The sequence below is a fragment of the Eulemur rufifrons genome, chromosome 19 (genome assembly GCF_041146395.1).
Source record: "Eulemur rufifrons isolate Redbay chromosome 19, OSU_ERuf_1, whole genome shotgun sequence".
Taxonomy (NCBI): Eukaryota; Metazoa; Chordata; class Mammalia; order Primates; family Lemuridae; genus Eulemur; species Eulemur rufifrons.
The window spans coordinates 88,091,982-88,110,824 of NC_091001.1; the positions used below are offsets into that span (position 1 = coordinate 88,091,982).

Genomic DNA, 18,843 nt, shown 5'->3' on the forward strand with positions numbered 1-18,843 from the left:
TGCTCTCCAAGTAACAGCATTTTCCTTTGCTAAATGTTATGTTAACGTTCTCCACACTGATGGTAGAAATATGCAAACCTAGGCTGAAAATATGCATACTGTTCATATTATGTTTTCAGACTTTTGATAAAATGTAGGTAAATAATATCAAAAGGTATATTAAAAATTAGTAAATTTTGTGTAAAACAAGCATGTGTACAGCTTATGATGTTTACATTGGAATAAACTTATCAGCTATATTAGGAAAAATCTTCATGAACATAGTAGCAGAAAAGCAGTTGCTTTTGCATTTGACTCGCAAAGAAATGGAAGCAAAACATTTTAAAAACAGCATGATTTTGTCTGCTTTATCTGGATGAGTAGTGGCATTTTCTAACTGCTTGCCTCTTGGGCACATAAGTCATCATGTTACATTCTTACTAATAGTCTTTGAACTTCTTTCTCTGTCCTTTTCTTCCGGGCCGTATATTGCTGCCTTTAGCGCTTCAGCATGGAAGGGATCTCAAATGTCATTCAGAATGGCCTCCGCCACACCTTTGGAAATTCAGGTGGAGAGAAACAGGTGCTCGGTTATCCTTATTTTCCTCGTTCTCTGCTTTTTCATTTTCTGTGTAAGTGAAGATCCTGGTAGCTGGCAGTTTTACTAATTTACTAAGACCATGGCTTAAAAGAGAGAAATCAAAGTTCATTATATTTATAGTCTTGATAATGAACAGACTTTCCCTCTGCAGAAAAAGCATTTTCAAATTGGACAGTAGACCAAATGCATTTTTAAGACATGTTTTAGAGCTCCGTTTCTCACTTTTACCTTTAAACAAATAGATATTAACATATTGACATAATATATTGCATGCGTAGAAACTCTGTCAAAATAACTAAACTATTAATAGAATATGCTGCTGTAATTCTAAAAGCCTAAGAAACAAGATCTCATTTTGCGGGGAAGAAGACTAGATGTTGATATGTTCGAACTAGAATTCTAGTTCAAAATATATATAGAGTATATTTTATCTCCTTTAAATGAAATTCATGTGATTTTAAGGTGTATTAAACAGTCAGCCAAATCAGTTGCCTGCCAAATGAGGCATGAGATGTTATTTATACAAAATCATGCACAGATAAGATACGCAGTCAAATGTGTAGCAGTTTGCTTTTTATTTACATTTTTGCATAATGATTTAAGGAGTATCATGAACATGGGAAACACATCTACATTAATGAGTGCACTTAAAATTACCTTTCACCATTTGAAATTTCCACTTAAAAAAAATTCTGTAAGTTAGTTCTTAAGTGAAGATTAAGAAGGTATGCAGAATGTAGCTTGTAGGTAGTTTATCAAAAGAATGCCTAGGTCAAATATCTAGAGTTTTTACCGAAGGTAGTTGTGTATTTCTCAAGGGAAATAATCAACATTAAAGAGGGGAGGTTCACACTGGCATTGGCAGCTCCTAAAGAGGCTCCATGGGAGGGTGGTTGAGGTTTTCTTGTTATTCTGCTGCTTGTGGCCTCTCTCAACCCACAAGATGGGGCAAAATGACTTCCAAACTGACCTGACACATGGGAGCAGGGGCAGGGAAGCCTGGAAACCTAGCCAGGTATCCCGGCATGTCAAAGTGCAGCTCCCTGATGCTTCTCCAAGTTGCTTGATACATGCTATTAGTGGAGCCCTAGGAGGGCATCTTTCTGGCTTTTTTTTTTTTTTTTTGAATTTTCTACAAAGAAACTTATTTGGTTACACAGCTGGAGAAGTATACTCCAAAAAGATGGTGGAATACTAAGTTTCTTAAAGATGGAATGATTCAGTTTTACTACTTTTCTGGACCCTAGAGGTCTAGTTATTGTTAAGCATCTTTCTTCATCTTATTTTTCAGTTATGGGTAGGATAAGATCACTCAGTGAGGATTAGCAATGGGACTAAATCATGGGTGGGGCGGAAGAAATTACAAGTAAAAACAAATAGCTTTTTATATGTGTGTATGCAAAATACACTGAACTATATATTTTTTGGTGGGGTGGTCAGAATAGGAGAATCTGGGCAATCATTTAATAGATTATGCTTCATGGGATGTAGTTATAACACATAACTCTGCTACTTGTGAGCCTTTACAAGTAGTGAACCTAGGCAGTTTGTTTCAATTTCAGACATTAATTTTCATTATTAATTTCCCCTTGGGCCAATCTCTACTGTCACTTTTCTCCTTTAATATCTAAAAACATTTATAACTACTTACCCAATAATTTAAAAATAATAGTAATAATACATTTCTAAAATTATTTGAGTAAATGTGTCTTTGTTAGCTTCTGGAAGAAACTAGTATGTGTTTTTTAAAGTTGTTTATGTTGACCATTTTGTTCATTCGGAATAAAAGTGGTCTGAAACAATTATTTGGCTTTTGGAAGTTACTTTGTTGTACAGAACTGTTAAAATGTTTTTAGTTTAAATTATGATTTTTAAAATGTGTTTACAAATATGCAAGGAAAATGTTAGATAAGACTTCACTTTAAAAATGGACAAACTGAATAATCATCCTCAGACTTAGTCCTGTGAAACATTTCAATAAATGAAATGCAAAAAGTGGTTATTTATGTTGACACTAAGTTTGCATGAAGCAGATAGAGGTGGGCAAAAAAATGAGTTCCAGCTGAAATAGTGAGATACCTTTATTCCCATGTATAACTGTGTTTTCATTGCTAAAGTAGCTCATATTTTGTTTTATAAAGTAGACCTAGTAACTGTATTAAATTTTTTACAGATAAAGTAACTCAGATTTAAGTGACATTGTTTTTTTTTTTTTTTTTTTTTTTTAACTTGGCAGTATTTGACAACGGTCATTCCTTATGAGAAAAAAAATGGACCACCATCTGTTGAAGATCTTCAAATATTAACAAAAAGTGAGCAAAGACAAAATTAAACTGTTACTTGATTTACTGTTGCTGATTCTTAAACACCTGATTTTAGTTGGCTGATTTTTGTTGTTGTTGTTTTGTTTTGTCAATTGAGGAGAGTAAATGATGGGTGTCATCATTTATTCTTATGAGAATGAAATCAGAAATGGTTGTGATATCAAACATAACACTCTCGTGTCGATTTGTATTTTTTATGTTTTTCTTTTGAAATATTTATGAGCTAAACTTTTGGGGAAAATATCACTTGAATATCGTTTCTTGTATGCTTAAGAACATATCCATTTATCAATAAAATGCTCCATGGATCTTACATATCTATGGTTGTCAGTAACTGAATAGGACAGATTACGATAAACAATTATTTCTTAAGAATGTAGAACCCAAGGTAGTAGTTGTAGGCAGAACGTTAATTGATAGTAATGTTTTAAGAACATGCATTTGTTCATCAAGTGTTTGGTGAGGGCCTACTCTGCCAGGTCGTGTTCTGGACACCTGGGATACTTCAGCGAGCAAAGTGGACATAGATACTCCACCTTCGCAAGAGGCTTGCGTTTTAAAATAATCTGTTAGATTTAAACATACTTTATATCAAGTATCTCCTATGATAGCCATAAATGAACCCTAAATTTTGATTCTATCCCTGTTATTTTCAGGGATATCCTGGGAAGTCACTTATCCTCTCTTGCTCACATTGTAAAACTAGGATAAAAAATATTTGCTCTGTTTACCTCATAGTAAGTAAATTAACGTATGCGTGATTTGAGATACGTTTTATCGATCAGCCGTGTTTTCCTTGTTCTTAAAATGGGGAGATTGAATTTGCTGATCTATTGGGTTCTTTCTCATTGTAAATATTTATGACAGTTGCTAATTAGGAGGGAGCTGCATGAAAGAGCATCACCTGGTTGGGTGATGCTGGTATTTATTCTGAAAATTCAGGACACAGCATAGGGCGTGGGACACTTGAGGGCAGAAGCAAGTGTCTTATTTCCTAGCTCCGTGCCTGCGAAGCTGGGCTTTTTCCCTTTCCTTTGGTGAACAGTACTTAAAAAACATTTTATATTTAAATATGGATAAATCAAGTGATGCCAGCCAGTCTGAAATAAAGAATCAAGAGATTAACTGGGTGACCAGCCCTCTAATTTTCAGGAAGAACTCCCGAAGTTACGAGTGTCCCTGATCACACAGGGGAATGGTTAATGACAGGGCTGGCTCTCTTAATTCCCAGGCAACTGTACTTTTAATGATGCTGGCTTTTGGTATGTGATTTTATATAGAAGTTAAAAAAAAAAACAAAAAACCTTAAAACATGATTGGAAGCAGAAATACTGAACAATAGTAAGTAAGCCCTCTAAAGAGGGGAACATACATATTGCTCATAAACCAGGAATTACTGGCAGGCCTCAGCTTTTCAGATCAAGGACACTGACTTGGTCAAACTGAAGTCATTGTAATTCCAACATCAAAATGTCTTCATAGATTGACACAGTTTGGAATCTTTGGACATCTTGTGGTCCAAAGATTCTTTTCTTTCCAAAAGAAGAGCCCTGTGGAGATAGTCACAGTGTTTATAGATATGTGACATGCTTTATAAAACCTATTAGCAGGGGATCGCAGGCTCAATAATAATAGTGAAAAGAATTTTAATCCTATCAGTAGTGTTAGTTATGGCTAATACTTGCATAGCATGTACTATGTGCCAGACACCATTATAAGACCTTTATATCTGAATTGGTAACTTAATCCTCATAACAAGCCTTTGAGATTTAAATTATTATTCACGTTTTACAGATGAGGAACTTGGTGCAAGAGTGGTTAAGTAACTCGCTCAATGTCATGCAGTTAGGAAGTAGCAGAGTCAGGGTGTAAACCCAGGAAGGCTGCCTTGACAGTTAAGCTGTGTTGCCTGGTCATACGTGTAGGGAAAAACAGGGAGATGTTTTCACCGTGGTGCTCTGGAGAACATTTGAGTTGGTAGTCACTGTTCTAATACAGTATTTGTGAGTTTTATCTCTACCTGGATGGTATAGATTTAAAAAAAAATAAAACAGAAGACATACTACGTGGTTCTTCTTTCTATATCGGTCTTTACCTAGAAGATAAAATCCTCAAAGATTCCTTTAGGGTGAGTCTAATTCACCTGGGTTCCTCCATAGTACAGAAGGAATAGGTACCCTGGCAGGTGCCTGGTGCTTCATGGAAGTCTGTTCTTCATTTTGTCTTTTTTTTCTTTAAAAGTTTCCAAGAAGCCCAGCAGATATGCTCCTTGGAGAGTATAGCTAACTATCCATTTATCTAAGTGTTTCCCCAGTTTGCTAGCTCGGCAGCACTGAGGTCCTCCCATTCCACAGAGTTCCTGGGAGTACATGTCACAGTAACCCACTTTCCAGTATTTATGGTGACAGAGGGGAGGCTTTGTGTAAATAACCCAGTTCCTCTTTCCTGCCTCTACTGTCTGGAAGTTTTAAATCAGGGAAATAACTCCCAGATAAATGGGGTATTCTTACCTAAATAAGAAATTACTCACATTTTTGAGCCTTTACTGTTATTATAGATTATTACACTAAGGGAATATTTGTATGAATCAGTTACATAATTAAGATTAGGGCTACAATGATTGAAATGAAATATTATTTTGGATCTGAATTTTCAGTTGTTGCCTTTTTCCCTTTTCTCCTTTGTTTTGTAGTTCTTCGTGCCATGAAGGAGGACAGTGAAAAAGTTCCGAGCTTATTAACTGATTATATACTGAAAGGTGAGTTTTATAATGGTATATGTGCAATGCCTGGGAAGTTTTGATTAGTCAGTAACTATATTGTCTTGCTCATAGATTAAAAAAGTAACTTTCAAATGCACTTTTATTAATCTTACTGTACAAAGTGAGGATACAGATCCATGACTGACTTTTACCACCAACATTCGAAATTATGGTTATATAATATTTAACTTTTATTTGAGGTCCTGGGCTGGGAATAATTTTTTTTTTTGCAGCTAAATTATAAAGCTTGAGGAAGACAGTAGAGGAAAATTAGTAAGATATTGCCATAATTATGTGTGGGTGTCACGCCTTGGCACATGGATGCTGAAAGATTTGAGAAGGGTGGTCTCTGTCATCTTGGGGACAGTGGAAAAGCACAGAGGACAGATCATTAGTGAGGAGAGGTGAAGGAAGGAAGGAACGGTCAGATCTGTGAACAGTGCCAAAGGGAATACAAAAGGGATTGGTGTAAGGGACAGGGAAGGGAGGGGGGAATAAAAAGAATGGACTTTCATAAACCCAGGACAGTGAAAATCCAGCCATGAATCTTCGGAGCAAGATCAAGGATCAGGATCACACAAGATGGGAATATTGATGAGGCAAAAGAAGAGTGTTTTTGAGAAGTGAAGAAGTTACTTACCCTCCTGAAGAAAGAGCAAAATGTGTTGATAAAGAGAGGCCTGAAGAACTTAATTATAGGCAAAACTAATACTTTTGAATGAAATTATTTTTTAAAAGTAACAGTTATTCAGACAGCAGATTTTCAAAGCATCACAAAATGCATCTAGTTAGTGTTTGATCCAATTTTGAGTGCAGTCCTCTTCTAGTAACATTATTCTTCTTTGGGTTCTCTCTCTTCTCCCTCAGTTAGCTGAGCATCAGAAGATTAGGATTTCCGAGATGTTAAGTATCTCAGATGGGACTTTTCTTCAGTAGTACGCACAGGGTGCTCTCAGTGAATAATAAAGTGTCACGTGTAAGAGACTTGACATGGATTTAAAAACGTGAGCCCGCCATTAGTGGGTTAACACTGGGGTAGAACAGACTGAATTGACATCATTTTTAAATAAGCTGGTTTTCTGGTCGAGGGCTTTTTCTCCCTATTAAATTCTGATTTTTTTTTTTTTTTTGGTAATACCTGACATCTTTGTTTGCTTTTTGTGTTGTGCTAGCATTGGTATGAAAGCTGGATTTGTTCTGAGGTTTGTTCTTCTAGATGTGAAACAGGAATGAGACGAACACAAAGAACATGTCTTAAATTTTAATTGTAGTGGGTCCCTCGGGCACTGCCATGAGGGCCAGAGATAGAATGAGCTTCTGAAGCATTCTCTAGCTATTTTAGCATTTGACTGCTTGGAAGGATGTTATGACCCAGAGAACAGAGTGCTCTGGGGAAAAATGATTTTTAATTTTTTACTCTGAAAACCTAGGCCTGTAATTGTGAACCTACCTATACCGCATGCCTTAGGGAAGCAGCACCCATCTAATTCTGCTCCTCATGCTCGGGCCGCTGGCTCCTGTCTGTAAGCCCAGTTCTATCTCTTCTGTACCTGCTTCTGATGAGCTGTTCGTGTGCATGTATTGTGGTTTTGTCTTGGCTTTGTACTGTGAGGACTGGGTGGAAAAGCAGCCAGGATTCAGACTACAGCGGAGACCCTGTAGTCCAAAAAGATGAAGGGAGTATAACATGGAGAGAGGTATTCAGGGGTGTGGGGACGGTCCTGATGTGGGGTCACTTGAAATGCTCTTTTCCACCCATCCTGGAAATTCACAGCTGGTTACCTGTTTTCTTTCTTGGGGACACTTTGGGAGGTGGATGATGCTCAGGGGAGAGAACTCACCTTCCTTTTTGGCTGGGCTTTGTCATTGTTTTAATACAGATGAGTGTGGCTTGGCTGCCTAAATATACCATCTTAGTTTTAATGCAAAGGTCAGAAGTGAAAGAAGGTAGAAAAGAGGCCTCATTTGGCCTCAGCTAGGATAGGCACTGGATGGGCTAATTGAGCTGCTCTTTCTCACACCTGCTTAATTATCCCACCGTAGCTCGCTGCCGCCGCTGCCTTTGACAGTCGAACCAGAGGTAGCGTGTGCATGGCTGCCGCTGTGCCCATCCTAGACGGGAGTAAAAACGTGCAGAAACTTGCACCCTTCTTTGACTTCCACCAGGGAGCCTGTTTGCTGTGTCACAAGCCTTACGGAACAGAGCTAACATTCTGGGCTTCTGTCTCCTAGTGGTACCCTAAGAGACATGGCCTTTTGGTGTCTCATTTCTGGGAAATTCTAATAAATCTGTCTTGAGAGAACTTATCATTGTTGAGTACAGCCTCTTAAAGCCCCCCCCTTTTTAAAAAAAAAATTGCTACTTTATAGATCCTTGCATTAATATGTAGTTCTCATTACTTGGTGTTTTTATATACATGTAAAATGTATATACATTTGGTGTAAATGTACAAGAAATACATTTCTATCTAAACGCTGTCTTTTTCTTCCTCTAGTTCTGTGTCCTACATAGAGCAGCAGCGTTACTCCAGGAGCAGCTTTATCTTCTGTGGACTGCGAGCTAGAGTTCCTGTAGCGTTATTCTGAAAGCTGGCAACCATCACCTTCTTGCTATTGGAAACTCAGCACACTTGAACTTGGGTTTGTGATTCAGTATTAACAGATCATGACTTCACTAATTCTTTATAGAACTGAGAGAAATAGGAGCACTATTTCTTATTCTAGAGATGGCTTTTGTTCAATCTACTACTAATTATGAACTGTTCTCTTAGTAGAGTAAGGGAGAGTACTATTAATTGTGCATGTAACAGTTATATTTTTCATTAACTGACAGTACGCCCATTTGAGTTTTTATGGCTTTCGATACCTAAACTGCACTGAAGAACTAGATTAAAGCATTGGGAGATTTATACTATAAATTGAGTGACGGTAAGAACCAGCACTGATTTTTATGAGAGTTGTCAGTATAAATATTACCTACCAGTATTGTCCAGAGAGACTGAATCTTAACAAACTTGGGCTGTTCTTGAAAAAGCAAAACCAGAATATGCATTACTTTGGCTTAGTACTGCACATCGAAACTGTCCAAGATGACTGATTTTATAGCTTGCTGCTTTTTTACCATTGTTCAAATTTTAACCATTGTCATTCAGTTTCAGAATATTATTTAACTTTAGATGTTTAAATGTTGTTTCCTGTGTCTGTGAAGTGTACTTTAAAAGGAGTTTGTATCTTTTAAGGTGCTTAAGAAACTGCTGCAGCACTGCCCACTTCCCGTCACTGTGTTTTGTTTTATTCACGCCTGTGCATTTTCCTAAAGTACTAATGTTAGAAACAGCTACTCATCCATGTATCATTGGTCACGAGCATGTTTGCCAGTTCCAGTCAATGGCATTTAATAAATTAAAAAAAAAAGTAATGTATGCTTGAAAGCCTTATTTTTGGGAGTTTTTGTTGTACTTTTGGGTTTTTTTTTTTTTCCCCTTGCAGTGCGAGGGCCATTCCCTTATTCCACGGAGTCTCTTGCTACAGCCTGTGAGCTGGTGAAGCCCTGACTAGCGCCATGTTGCTCAGGAGGGGAGAGGGACTTTTCCAGATTGTGCTGGGCTGCTGTGGAGTAACAAGTCCTGCTCCTTTTTGGAGGCTGTGAGACCTTCCAACAGCTATGGCAGCTCCCTCTCTTATGTACCACAAGTGCGTAAGAGTCTATGTGGGACCTGCTAGCGGGGGGCTTTTGAATTTCCACTTAAGCATCTGTGAGCACAGAGGGCTAGCTGCATTCCTTACTCCACTCTGTAACCGACACCAGGACTGCAAAGGCAGGAGCCTGTTTGAAGTTTGTGCCCGCTTGGCATATCAGCCGTTTCCTAGGGGTATGTGAAACGTATGTGCCCCTTCCCTGTGAATTGATGAAGACGCCAACTTAATATTAATTTAATTTGACCTCGGTTTGTAAAAACTATGCCTATGTACTTAACTCTAGCTTCAAAATGTATACAACATAGCAGAAAGTCCTTGGGGGAAGAATGTGTTTTGAAGAGATTCAACAATGCTCTGTTTATAGCTCCTTCCAAAATGTATGAAAATATGCCTATTTTTTTCCCTATCAACTCAGAGTCCCCTTGTAGTTGGTTTCTCCTGATGGTGCTTGGTGTACACTGCTGTGGGCTTTCCCACCACAACCCTCCTGTGCCTGCTGAGCACGTGTCTGACCTCTGACACAGGTAGGTTTTTGTCTAAGAACGGCACCCCCGCGCCGTGTCCTCTGGGGGTGTACCTCTGTACCGTCTGGCCAGGGCTCTTTGCGGAGAGGCACAGGGCAGGCTGTTCTTGTGATGCCGGAGGATCATTGAACTGGCAACCTTAAAGACGATTCGTCTTTCTGATCTGGATCTTTTTGAAAGTTACATTGTGTGATTTCGACTCAGTGTTTATTTACTGCCAAGAACCACGTTGTAAATAATCCCCTTACTGCTTTGTTTTTTGAAGAAAACAAAGACAAACTGTAGAACTACGGTGCACTCCAAGTGCCATATATCTATTTTATTCTTCAGGAAATTATATTTGTTTTTCTTTTACAAGAGCACAACAGGAACCAAAGTAAAAGAGTAATAGATACAGCACTCAGGATAAATCATATCTTTAAAATAATAAAAAAATTTACACCTTGTCCTATATCCTGTTAGTATTTTCATAATATGGCCATGATTGAAAAAACAAAAAGCAAGCATTTATAATTTTTTTGATAGACTTTTTATGCCAGGAATGGATTAATTGTCAAGAAAATTCATACTAATCAGGCTGATGTCAATTTATTTTGGTAATATATCATTAACAAATTTATTTTGGAAATAGATAAAAATATTGCCCCTTGATAATAAATCTTTTTCCTTTGATGCAAACAGCTAGAACACCTTTTTCTTTTTCTTTTTGATATTCTAAGACAAAAAAATCGTTAATCTTCAGATTAATAAATTAGGTCATTATAATAATAAATTAATTTTTTTTAAAGTTCAGCAACCTCTGTCCAAGTATTTACAACAATACTTGAAAGTTCCTTTACAAAACAGAACACATTTTCTTTTCACATTAAGCATACTGGGTATCTGTGTCTTTCACAACAAGCATTTTTAAAAGAAAAATCAATGCACAAATGGGTAATTAGTATAAAAGTGCTAAGAGCTGTTTGAAAAGTTAACACTATAGTATACAGTCAGTTATATTTGAGGCAAACTACAACAAACTTCCAGCTTATTGTGGACAATATTCCAGTAGTTGTTTCAAACAGTTGTTTGAGAAAAAAAAAAAAAAAATCCAGGAGCTGATTAGTGATGCAGATAAAAACTGCCATCAATGTCTCTGGCCAGTGAGGGAATTGAAAACCAACTGAAAGCAAATCCAATTGAAGAATAAGATTTTAATAAAGGACTACCCTTTTCCATAGCAGGTGGGATGCTAACTGCTCAGGGTGTACATGCACACAAACACACACATTCACACACACTCACATACACCATCTTTCCAATTAAACTGCAGGTAGAATGAGATTTTGTGTTATTCAGAAGATTTGTAAGTGTTCAAAAGCATTGATATGGAATGCCTGTTTATCTGCCTTTGTTCTGGTTAAAATCTCATAAAAATACATTCAACAGGAAAACATAAATTGTATGTGTATAAATATATACGTATATATATTATATACACATGCACACAAATACTTTTGTTTTTTGAAGCATAAGATACTTACATAAATATTCCTATAATTGCTAAAGTTTAAAGAGGCATAATTTCTTTTGAGCTTCAACAAAGGTGCTTGAATAATATACAATTAAAATGAAGTAGTTTCTATTTTGTAGAATCAGTATATAATAAAGGAAAAAAAAAATCCCCAAATAGTCTTTAAAAAACAAAGTCTCTTCTTAAGCTAGAGCCTCAACAAAAACTATGAACAACAATATAACAGAACAAAGCAACAACAAACAATGAAGTATAGCCCCTGGAAATGCCTGGCGTTCTTCACCCACTCCCTCCTTCCTGCCACACTGTTGTAAGAAAAGCTCCAGTGCTCACATCAAGAAATGACTTAGATCTTGTTCATTTGCTGACTCTGCTAGGAACTGGCTGATTGGCTTGGAAGAAAACAAAAGCAGCAAAAAGTATAACTGTATATATCCTTAATAACCCGCTTTAGAGAAATGCTGCTACCGCATTTCTCTTGCTTCCTCACTGCCTACTGCAGTTGTGACTGTATAGAAAAGAAACTTGTGGCTTTAGACCTGGGATGGCTATCAAAAGGTTCTGATGCGCTTGTCTGGTAGTTCTAAGGTGGTTATGGCAGCTGGGTCGCAACGCCTTTTTTGTTTCCTGCTCATTCAGGCCTGAGCGTTGCAGCAACCAGTGCAGTCTTCAGAGCAACAGGAAAAAATATCCTCTGGACCACCGAACTGCTTAGATTTTACTAGATTTCTCCCCGAGCCAAGCTGACCAATTTTTCTTCCCAACACCACCCTCCCGCCCATTTCCCCAACCAAACTCACTGTCCCCACCCCCAAATATCTCTACAGCTATTTTACAAGCAAATATATCTTAGCAACTTTAAAAACTTTGGTTCTAAGAAAACACTTGGTCAGTTATCTTGAGGAAAAGTGGGAATGCTTGTTCTGCACATTGCTGTAGACAGAGCCCATCCCAGTAAGTTCTTAGCGCTGTACATCAAGTCACAATCCAATACAATCCACTAAGCAAGTGCACAAATTCTAGTTTACTTTTAAGAGCAGATTCAGTCGTTTTCTGTCTTTCAAAACCTCATCCAAGTTGCCTTTTTTCACACTGTTTGGTAGAAATTGTCTGCCTGTAGATGGTTCTGTTTTTGCATGCTGTAGAAGCCACTGAATCTTGCATCTGGTTCAGCAATTCTTAGCATTCTCTGGGAACTGTCTACCTGGACTCTGGTTCCTTTCTTGCAGTCCACAGACACCAGCTGATTATTTAAGGAAGAAGGCTATTTAATGAGAAGAGAAAAAGCACAATTAGCTGCTTTACATATCCCAAATGAACAGAAATTTAGCACCTGATTCAAACCAGATAAATAGTTTCACAATTCGTTGACAGACTGCACGTGGAATATTACATCCTAATCTAGTAGCAACTACACTTTTGAGGGATACTGACAGATTGCATTTAAAAGGTGAAATGTCAAGAAACTATGTCAAATTGGGAGATGAAGGAACTGACAAAAGAAGATTGGTGAAGTGCTCGTTTCAAATCCCTGAAGTACAGGCTTTAACAGGGTTGAAGAATGACTGGAAGTTACCAGGTAGGCGGACTTTAAAAACAAAGGGATAATTTCTGATCACTCAGGCTGGGTAACAGCATCACAGTCTGGGCCAGCCCCTCTGCACCTAGTCATCTCATGCACTTTCCGAGAGGGTCCCTTTCCTCAGCTTTGGACGGTGGCGACTGTGTCTCACTCAGCACAGAGGCTGTGCCCAGTGCATGTTTGGTACAAGAAAATCAAGAGGATCTGACAAATTTTATATGCAAAGGTTCACTAGATGGTAGATGGCATTCAGGCTGTTTCCAATTTTTAGGGTTGTATGATTCTTTAAAAAACCCAATGAAATGCAAAAGGTAGAATTAGAGTTGGATGGAATTAAGATTTCCCTTAATTAACACAGTTCTTGCCTTTTAAAACAGATTCAGAGGCCATTTGTATTTGTATTGAAATCAAATATGTATTCTTTCCCCGTCTCCCTAGTCTAGTCTTACTTCCTACCATCTCTTCATTTTGCTACCTTTCCACTCATGCTGGCCTTTGATGCATCGACTTGTCCTTTGGACTTTTGTACATGCTCACTATCTTCCAGCTTTCTTCTTGCCCTCTGAGCAGTATTCTCCCTTTTCTCTCCCAATTCTAAGTTTATAGACGATTGAGAAATTCCAGGTGATCAAGTTTTAATGTCTAATACAAACAACGATTTGGGAATCAATCCAGACGTATTGTTCATTTGAAAACTTTAAAGTACATCAAGGAAATTGGAGCCATGAAAGGTCAGGATTCATTAACCAATTGGATAATTCACCCAGTGATCAATCCAGGCCCAGGCAAGTACTGTGTATTTGACTGCTACAGCCTGATGTGTATTTGAGGCCTATGAATTACAAAGTAAAAATTTCACTGATTAATATAAAAGGTTTCAAGCAATTTTAAGAGAATATGAGTGTGAGCTTTCCTAGTTTCACCATTCAAAAGACTAACTTTCTCAGGGTGGTACCTTAGTTGGTGTTCGATACCAGTAAAGCAGTGGTATCCACTGTTTCTTCTGATTGATGAACAGGAATGCTATTATAATAGAGAGGCATATTATTATAGGAACCACAACCCAGGCAATGGAGTCCAGTGAAGAATCTTCGCTTGGGTGCAGCCTGGTATTATCTCTGTAATCCACCTGGAGGTGACCCATATCTAGGAGGGAAAAAAAAAAAAAAAAGATCACAAGAATTTTTAAGGATTATTTTAATTACATTGCAAATAGAGATCAGCAACTTGGTTTTACTGCTTCTTAGTACTTTGAGGCTAAAAACATGATTAAAGTCTAACGTTGATCCGAAGAGCCCTTCGTAGAGCTGAGGGCTAGTGACACACAAGGAAATTTCTGATCAGGGACTTTATAACAGGGATACTAGGCAAGGCACAGGTCCTCAACATACTACAGTAAGTACGGCTATTCTTATGACCCAAGCCCAGCATCTAGAACAGTGCCTGGTGCACAGCAGGCACCAATACTCATTGGCTGAATGAATGTAAGCATAATGCTAACGCACACTCAGTCAGAACAATTATACAAGGAGCCAAAACACGAGGTCCAGGAATTTGGCTCTCTGGTCATCTGGCTTGATCCAAGCATAACATTTAGACTATCTAGAGTAACAGACAATTAATCTCTCAAGTGCTGAATACTGCTTCTTCCAAAAGAAATACTGTAAAAACTGTACAGCAATCATTTGGAAAAGGTGCTTAGAGTACACAGGAGGCAGTACTGGTCACAGCTAAGGCAAGTTTATATTATTTTGATCAAGAAGAGGTTTGCTTTTATAGAGAAGGGAAATATTGGCAGCTGACAAACAAAGTAACATCTTTATTATATACAACTGAAAGGACAGGACAAGGAAAAAAACCACAGAATAAACCTGGTGACTAGAAAAATCAACACATGTAATAACCTGAACTATCACAAAGTGAAAAATACCCAGAAGTGTAGAGGTTAACCTAAGGCATAAATGCTTAGTACAGAATCCACAGGGACAGTGAATAATTCATTATCACTCTGCTTACAAGGTTTATTCACACATACCAACTTGCGAGATGGGTCAGAAATTCCAGATACAAGCTCTTAGGACTAGAGCAATTTCTTCCCATCACCACAAAGTTTCTGAGCACGTAGGGCCAGGAAGGAGGCATTTGATGCAGTTATGTGCCGACTTATGTTATTAACGTGTGGTGTTAAACATGTTTCAGCCAAGTCAGTCTTCCTACAGTAGTTATTTGAATTCACTTGGGCAAGCCATTTAAAAAGTTACTCACAGGACATTTTAAAAATTAGAAAAAACCAAAGCAGACCATATAGAAGACCAGACAGCTCTCAACTGACATGCTTACCTCTAGGGAGATGGATGATGTCATTTTCACTGGGCGTGGGCCACACGGGAACCTCCAGGTCAATCTCTCCACGATGATTTGTCTTCTCAATGGGTATATTGGTTGGTTCTGGGACATACATTTCTAAAAGAAGGGAACATTCTTTATAAGATGACGGAGAAGCTGACTTATCGTTGGCTTTTGTATCCTTAATCCAAATGGTACTCATTTCAGTACAGTATTTCCTGGGACATGAAAGATCCTGTTTCCGCACTTAACATCACTAATGCTAGTGAGTCGCTAGCTTTGCAACGGTGGGAAACACGTCTTATAATATTTAAAAGAAAAAAGTTTTCTTCTCCACCAGGGTCAAAAACTCTGCTTTTTCATGCCAAATGGTGTTGGCTCTATGGTTTTGTGTGAGCTGATGGGGACTGGTTGAAATGAAATGATTTACTTTCTGTCGGCTAAATATCTTTAATCCATGAGTGTTGAATCATTTATATAAAATTATGTCAGCAGAACTTGAAAAAGTTAAAGCACTGTCCACTCTTGATGCATTTCTTGGCCATTTCGCCTCCACTCTGTCCCCGTAAGTGGGAATGGGCTGTAGGCAGACCTTGTGAGGTGCTGCCTGGGTAAGTCTCACATCTCCATTATGTTACCACTGGAACCATTTACACTGGATACTGACCTTCAATACATATATATACGTTATCCAATCTGATCATATAAGCATTATTCTACAACATGAAACCAAACTAATGGAGAAGCATATTCTTTACTCTGAATAGCAGGTCTTTTTTTTTTTTTGAAGGCAAGTTCTAAAAGGGATCAGTGAAAAAAAATTAAATGCTCTTCTCAGCTCCTGAGACATTTTTGTATCTACACTTCATCTGGCTGACCACAACTAGCCCCACATTTTAACAAAATTAATTCTTAAGAATCTCTGTTTTCAAAATGTGACATGACAGTAAGTCTGCATCATGCATGTACTTCCTCTTGGCCAGATCCTGCCATATTATAACTGATTTTTAGAAAGCGGTTACTCAACATTTATAATCCTAAATACTCACTATAGCCTAATTTAGACCAAAATAAAATACACTGTCTATAAATTAAAATAGGATTAATGATCTTTTCTTCTCAGAGTTTTCTATTCCAAAGTTACCAGGCTTTCAAGAAGTAAATCTTAAGGTGAATTTAGGAGAAGGGGAAAGTGACAGTAGAGAGTACTTGCTAAGCTTCCACTGTGAGTTTAACAAGTACCCAGCCAGGGAAATAAACTCGGAGTGATAAGTAAATTGCTCACGGTTATGCATCTCGTGAGAGCTGAGATTCAAATGCAGTCCTGCGAGTCCCAAGTTTCCCTGCTGCCTCCAAGAATAGTCTTCTGCTTTCTTACTTATAAGGCCTTAAGACATGGCAAGAACTATTATAGTTTCCAGAAGTCCAATAGGTCCCTGCAAATTCTACAAGTAAAAATAGTATTTACTGAAAATATTGTCATTTCCAGGAGTGGGGGCCTGAGTACAAACCAGTGATTCTCAATTTTTTTTAATCATATCAGAATCACCCAAAGAACTTATAAAATACACTGACACTCACAGGTCCTGCTTCAGCAGGTCGGGACCAGGTCATTCTGAAAGGGTATGTGTTTGCGGGGGTGTTTAACCCACCCACTGAGAAAGCCCGGTATGTGCTATGAATTTCCTGGATAAGTATGGGCAGACAAACCACCCTGACATTTATGTGACACCTTCCAGTGCCACAGCATCCCCCAGTCCCTCCCCTGTGCTCATGGCCTTGAGCCTTCCTATGACAACAGGAGCCACCCTGCCACTGGCTTCCAAGCCCTCAGTGTCACAGGCAAATGTGAGATTTCACCAAACCTGTGAATGTCAACAGCTAAGTAGCAAAGGCCTCTGCAGAGGCCTCAGGGCTGGGATCCATTCAGTGCCACCTCAGGTTTTTCCCTGGGTGAGAGCAGTACAGAGCAGCTTTGGAATTCTTGTGCCTTGAACCTGCATGTGGGTAGATTTCAGGTGAAACCTCACCAAACAGACGCTCGCCAGTGTGAGTTCCCATCCCACAGCGGTTTAGAAAGGCTCCACACTTTGCAAGAGTAGGGAAAGTCAGAAGGGTCTGTCTATGGTGAAAGGAGGATGTCTTCGTCAGTGATACCACCACCATTTCCTGAGCACGTCCTACGTGGCAGGCACTGATCTAAGTTTCGGGGTACAGCTGCGAGCAGAACTAGTCCTGGCACTCCAGGGGTCTCCCCTGATGACCAGTCCTGACAGCTGCTTCTCCCCACCTGGCAGCTCGTGGCCTGGCCTTTGTATCAGCTCACTCCACCACCGTCAGTTCGGCTCTGATTAAAACCCACCCATACCTCCTTTTCTTTATAATAAAATACTTATAGCTCCAGTTCAGAGTCCTCAAGTCCAAGGGGAGAGGGTCGTATCTCCTTTTAATTTGAACTTAAGAGCGAAGCTGCCCTCTCAGCAGTTTTGCCAAAAAGAAAAAAATCTTTCAGCAAAAAACATACTTGTAGAAACAAAAAGAAGTGAGGGCGCTATTTGTTTCCATGCTTAGACCTGGGCCTTCTATGCTCAAAGACTGCACTCAATCTCAGACTCTAAAGTATAACCCCTTCTGGAATTTACTAGAAGAGCCCTGTATAGCCACTGGCATTGCAGATGGGCAGAGCCACGAGACTGACACAAAACCACATCCAGCCAGGCCACGAAGATCATGGCCACGTGGTCACAATTAAGGATTACTCTTGTGGACGGTCATATTTGATCTGAACTTTGGAGGAACCCAAGACAACTTACTGGGGATATGTTTTACTTTCAGAGGCATCTGGTCAGTTGTAAGAGTCATCTTCCTTAAAATGTCCTTTTCTGGAATATGGGGCAGGACGGCTGGAGCTCACAAGCTAAGGGAACCACCTTTCTGGGGAGACGGAACCTGAAGTCAACTTAGGACCAGGAGTTCCAGACTTCTGCTAACTAGCTGCATGACTTTGGATAGCTCACTTAACTTTCCTGAGCCTGTTTCTTCTGTAAATGGAACAAGTGCTAACCAGCTCTCAGGTTACTCATACCCAAAGATGGCCACATAGAGCGGGAGGCTATCCAGAATGTGAGGTGCTATGTCCAGAGGACAAAGCAAGGTTCCTGTTTGCTGGATAGACCAGGCCGTGCTCCCCCACCATCATTTTCTCCATCCTCACGGCCTTTCTGGGAGGTGGCATATGCTATCCAGATGAGGAATGGAAACGTTGGTGAAGAGCCTTGAATAAGATTGCACAGTGGGTTGATGAGAGAACCGTATAGGAATCCGGCCTGCCTGGAAGCCCACACTGGATCCAATAGAAAGTGGCGAAAGCTTAACTAAATGCAAAATTTGCTTAGGGATACGATGGAGAAGTGATGGATTAATATTACAACAGATGCAGAAAGGAGAGTTACCAACAGAAATTAAATTTCAACCCAACAATAACTAAAAACTGAGAAGTCACTGGAGAAATCTC

At 38.9% G+C, this 18,843-nt stretch overlaps 2 protein-coding genes across 4 annotated transcripts in view; one reads left to right on the forward strand and one right to left on the reverse strand.

Annotated features, from left to right (window-relative positions):
• Positions 1-9,069, forward strand: part of FEZ2 (fasciculation and elongation protein zeta 2) — a 42,082-nt gene extending 33,013 nt beyond the window's left edge. Inside the window, exons 6-9 of one of the 2 annotated variants that reach the window (XM_069494332.1) lie at positions 482-562; positions 2,817-2,892; positions 5,597-5,662; positions 8,161-9,069. In XM_069494332.1, coding sequence (XP_069350433.1) covers positions 482-562; positions 2,817-2,892; positions 5,597-5,662; positions 8,161-8,177 — 240 coding nt within the window. In that variant the 3' untranslated portion in view covers positions 8,178-9,069. The remainder of the gene's footprint in view (positions 1-481; positions 563-2,816; positions 2,893-5,596; positions 5,663-8,160) is intronic. The other variant, XM_069494333.1, reaches the window with a different exon arrangement.
• Positions 9,070-10,078: 1,009 nt separating this feature from the next.
• Positions 10,079-18,843, reverse strand: part of CRIM1 (cysteine rich transmembrane BMP regulator 1) — a 188,765-nt gene continuing 180,000 nt past the window's right edge. The window contains exons 15-17 of one of the 2 annotated variants that reach the window (XM_069495226.1): positions 15,324-15,446; positions 13,939-14,129; positions 10,079-12,665 (exon numbers count right to left, since the gene is read on the reverse strand). In XM_069495226.1, the coding sequence (XP_069351327.1) occupies positions 12,489-12,665; positions 13,939-14,129; positions 15,324-15,446 (491 nt within the window). In that variant the 3' untranslated portion in view covers positions 10,079-12,488. The remainder of the gene's footprint in view (positions 12,666-13,938; positions 14,130-15,323; positions 15,447-18,843) is intronic. The other variant, XM_069495227.1, reaches the window with a different exon arrangement.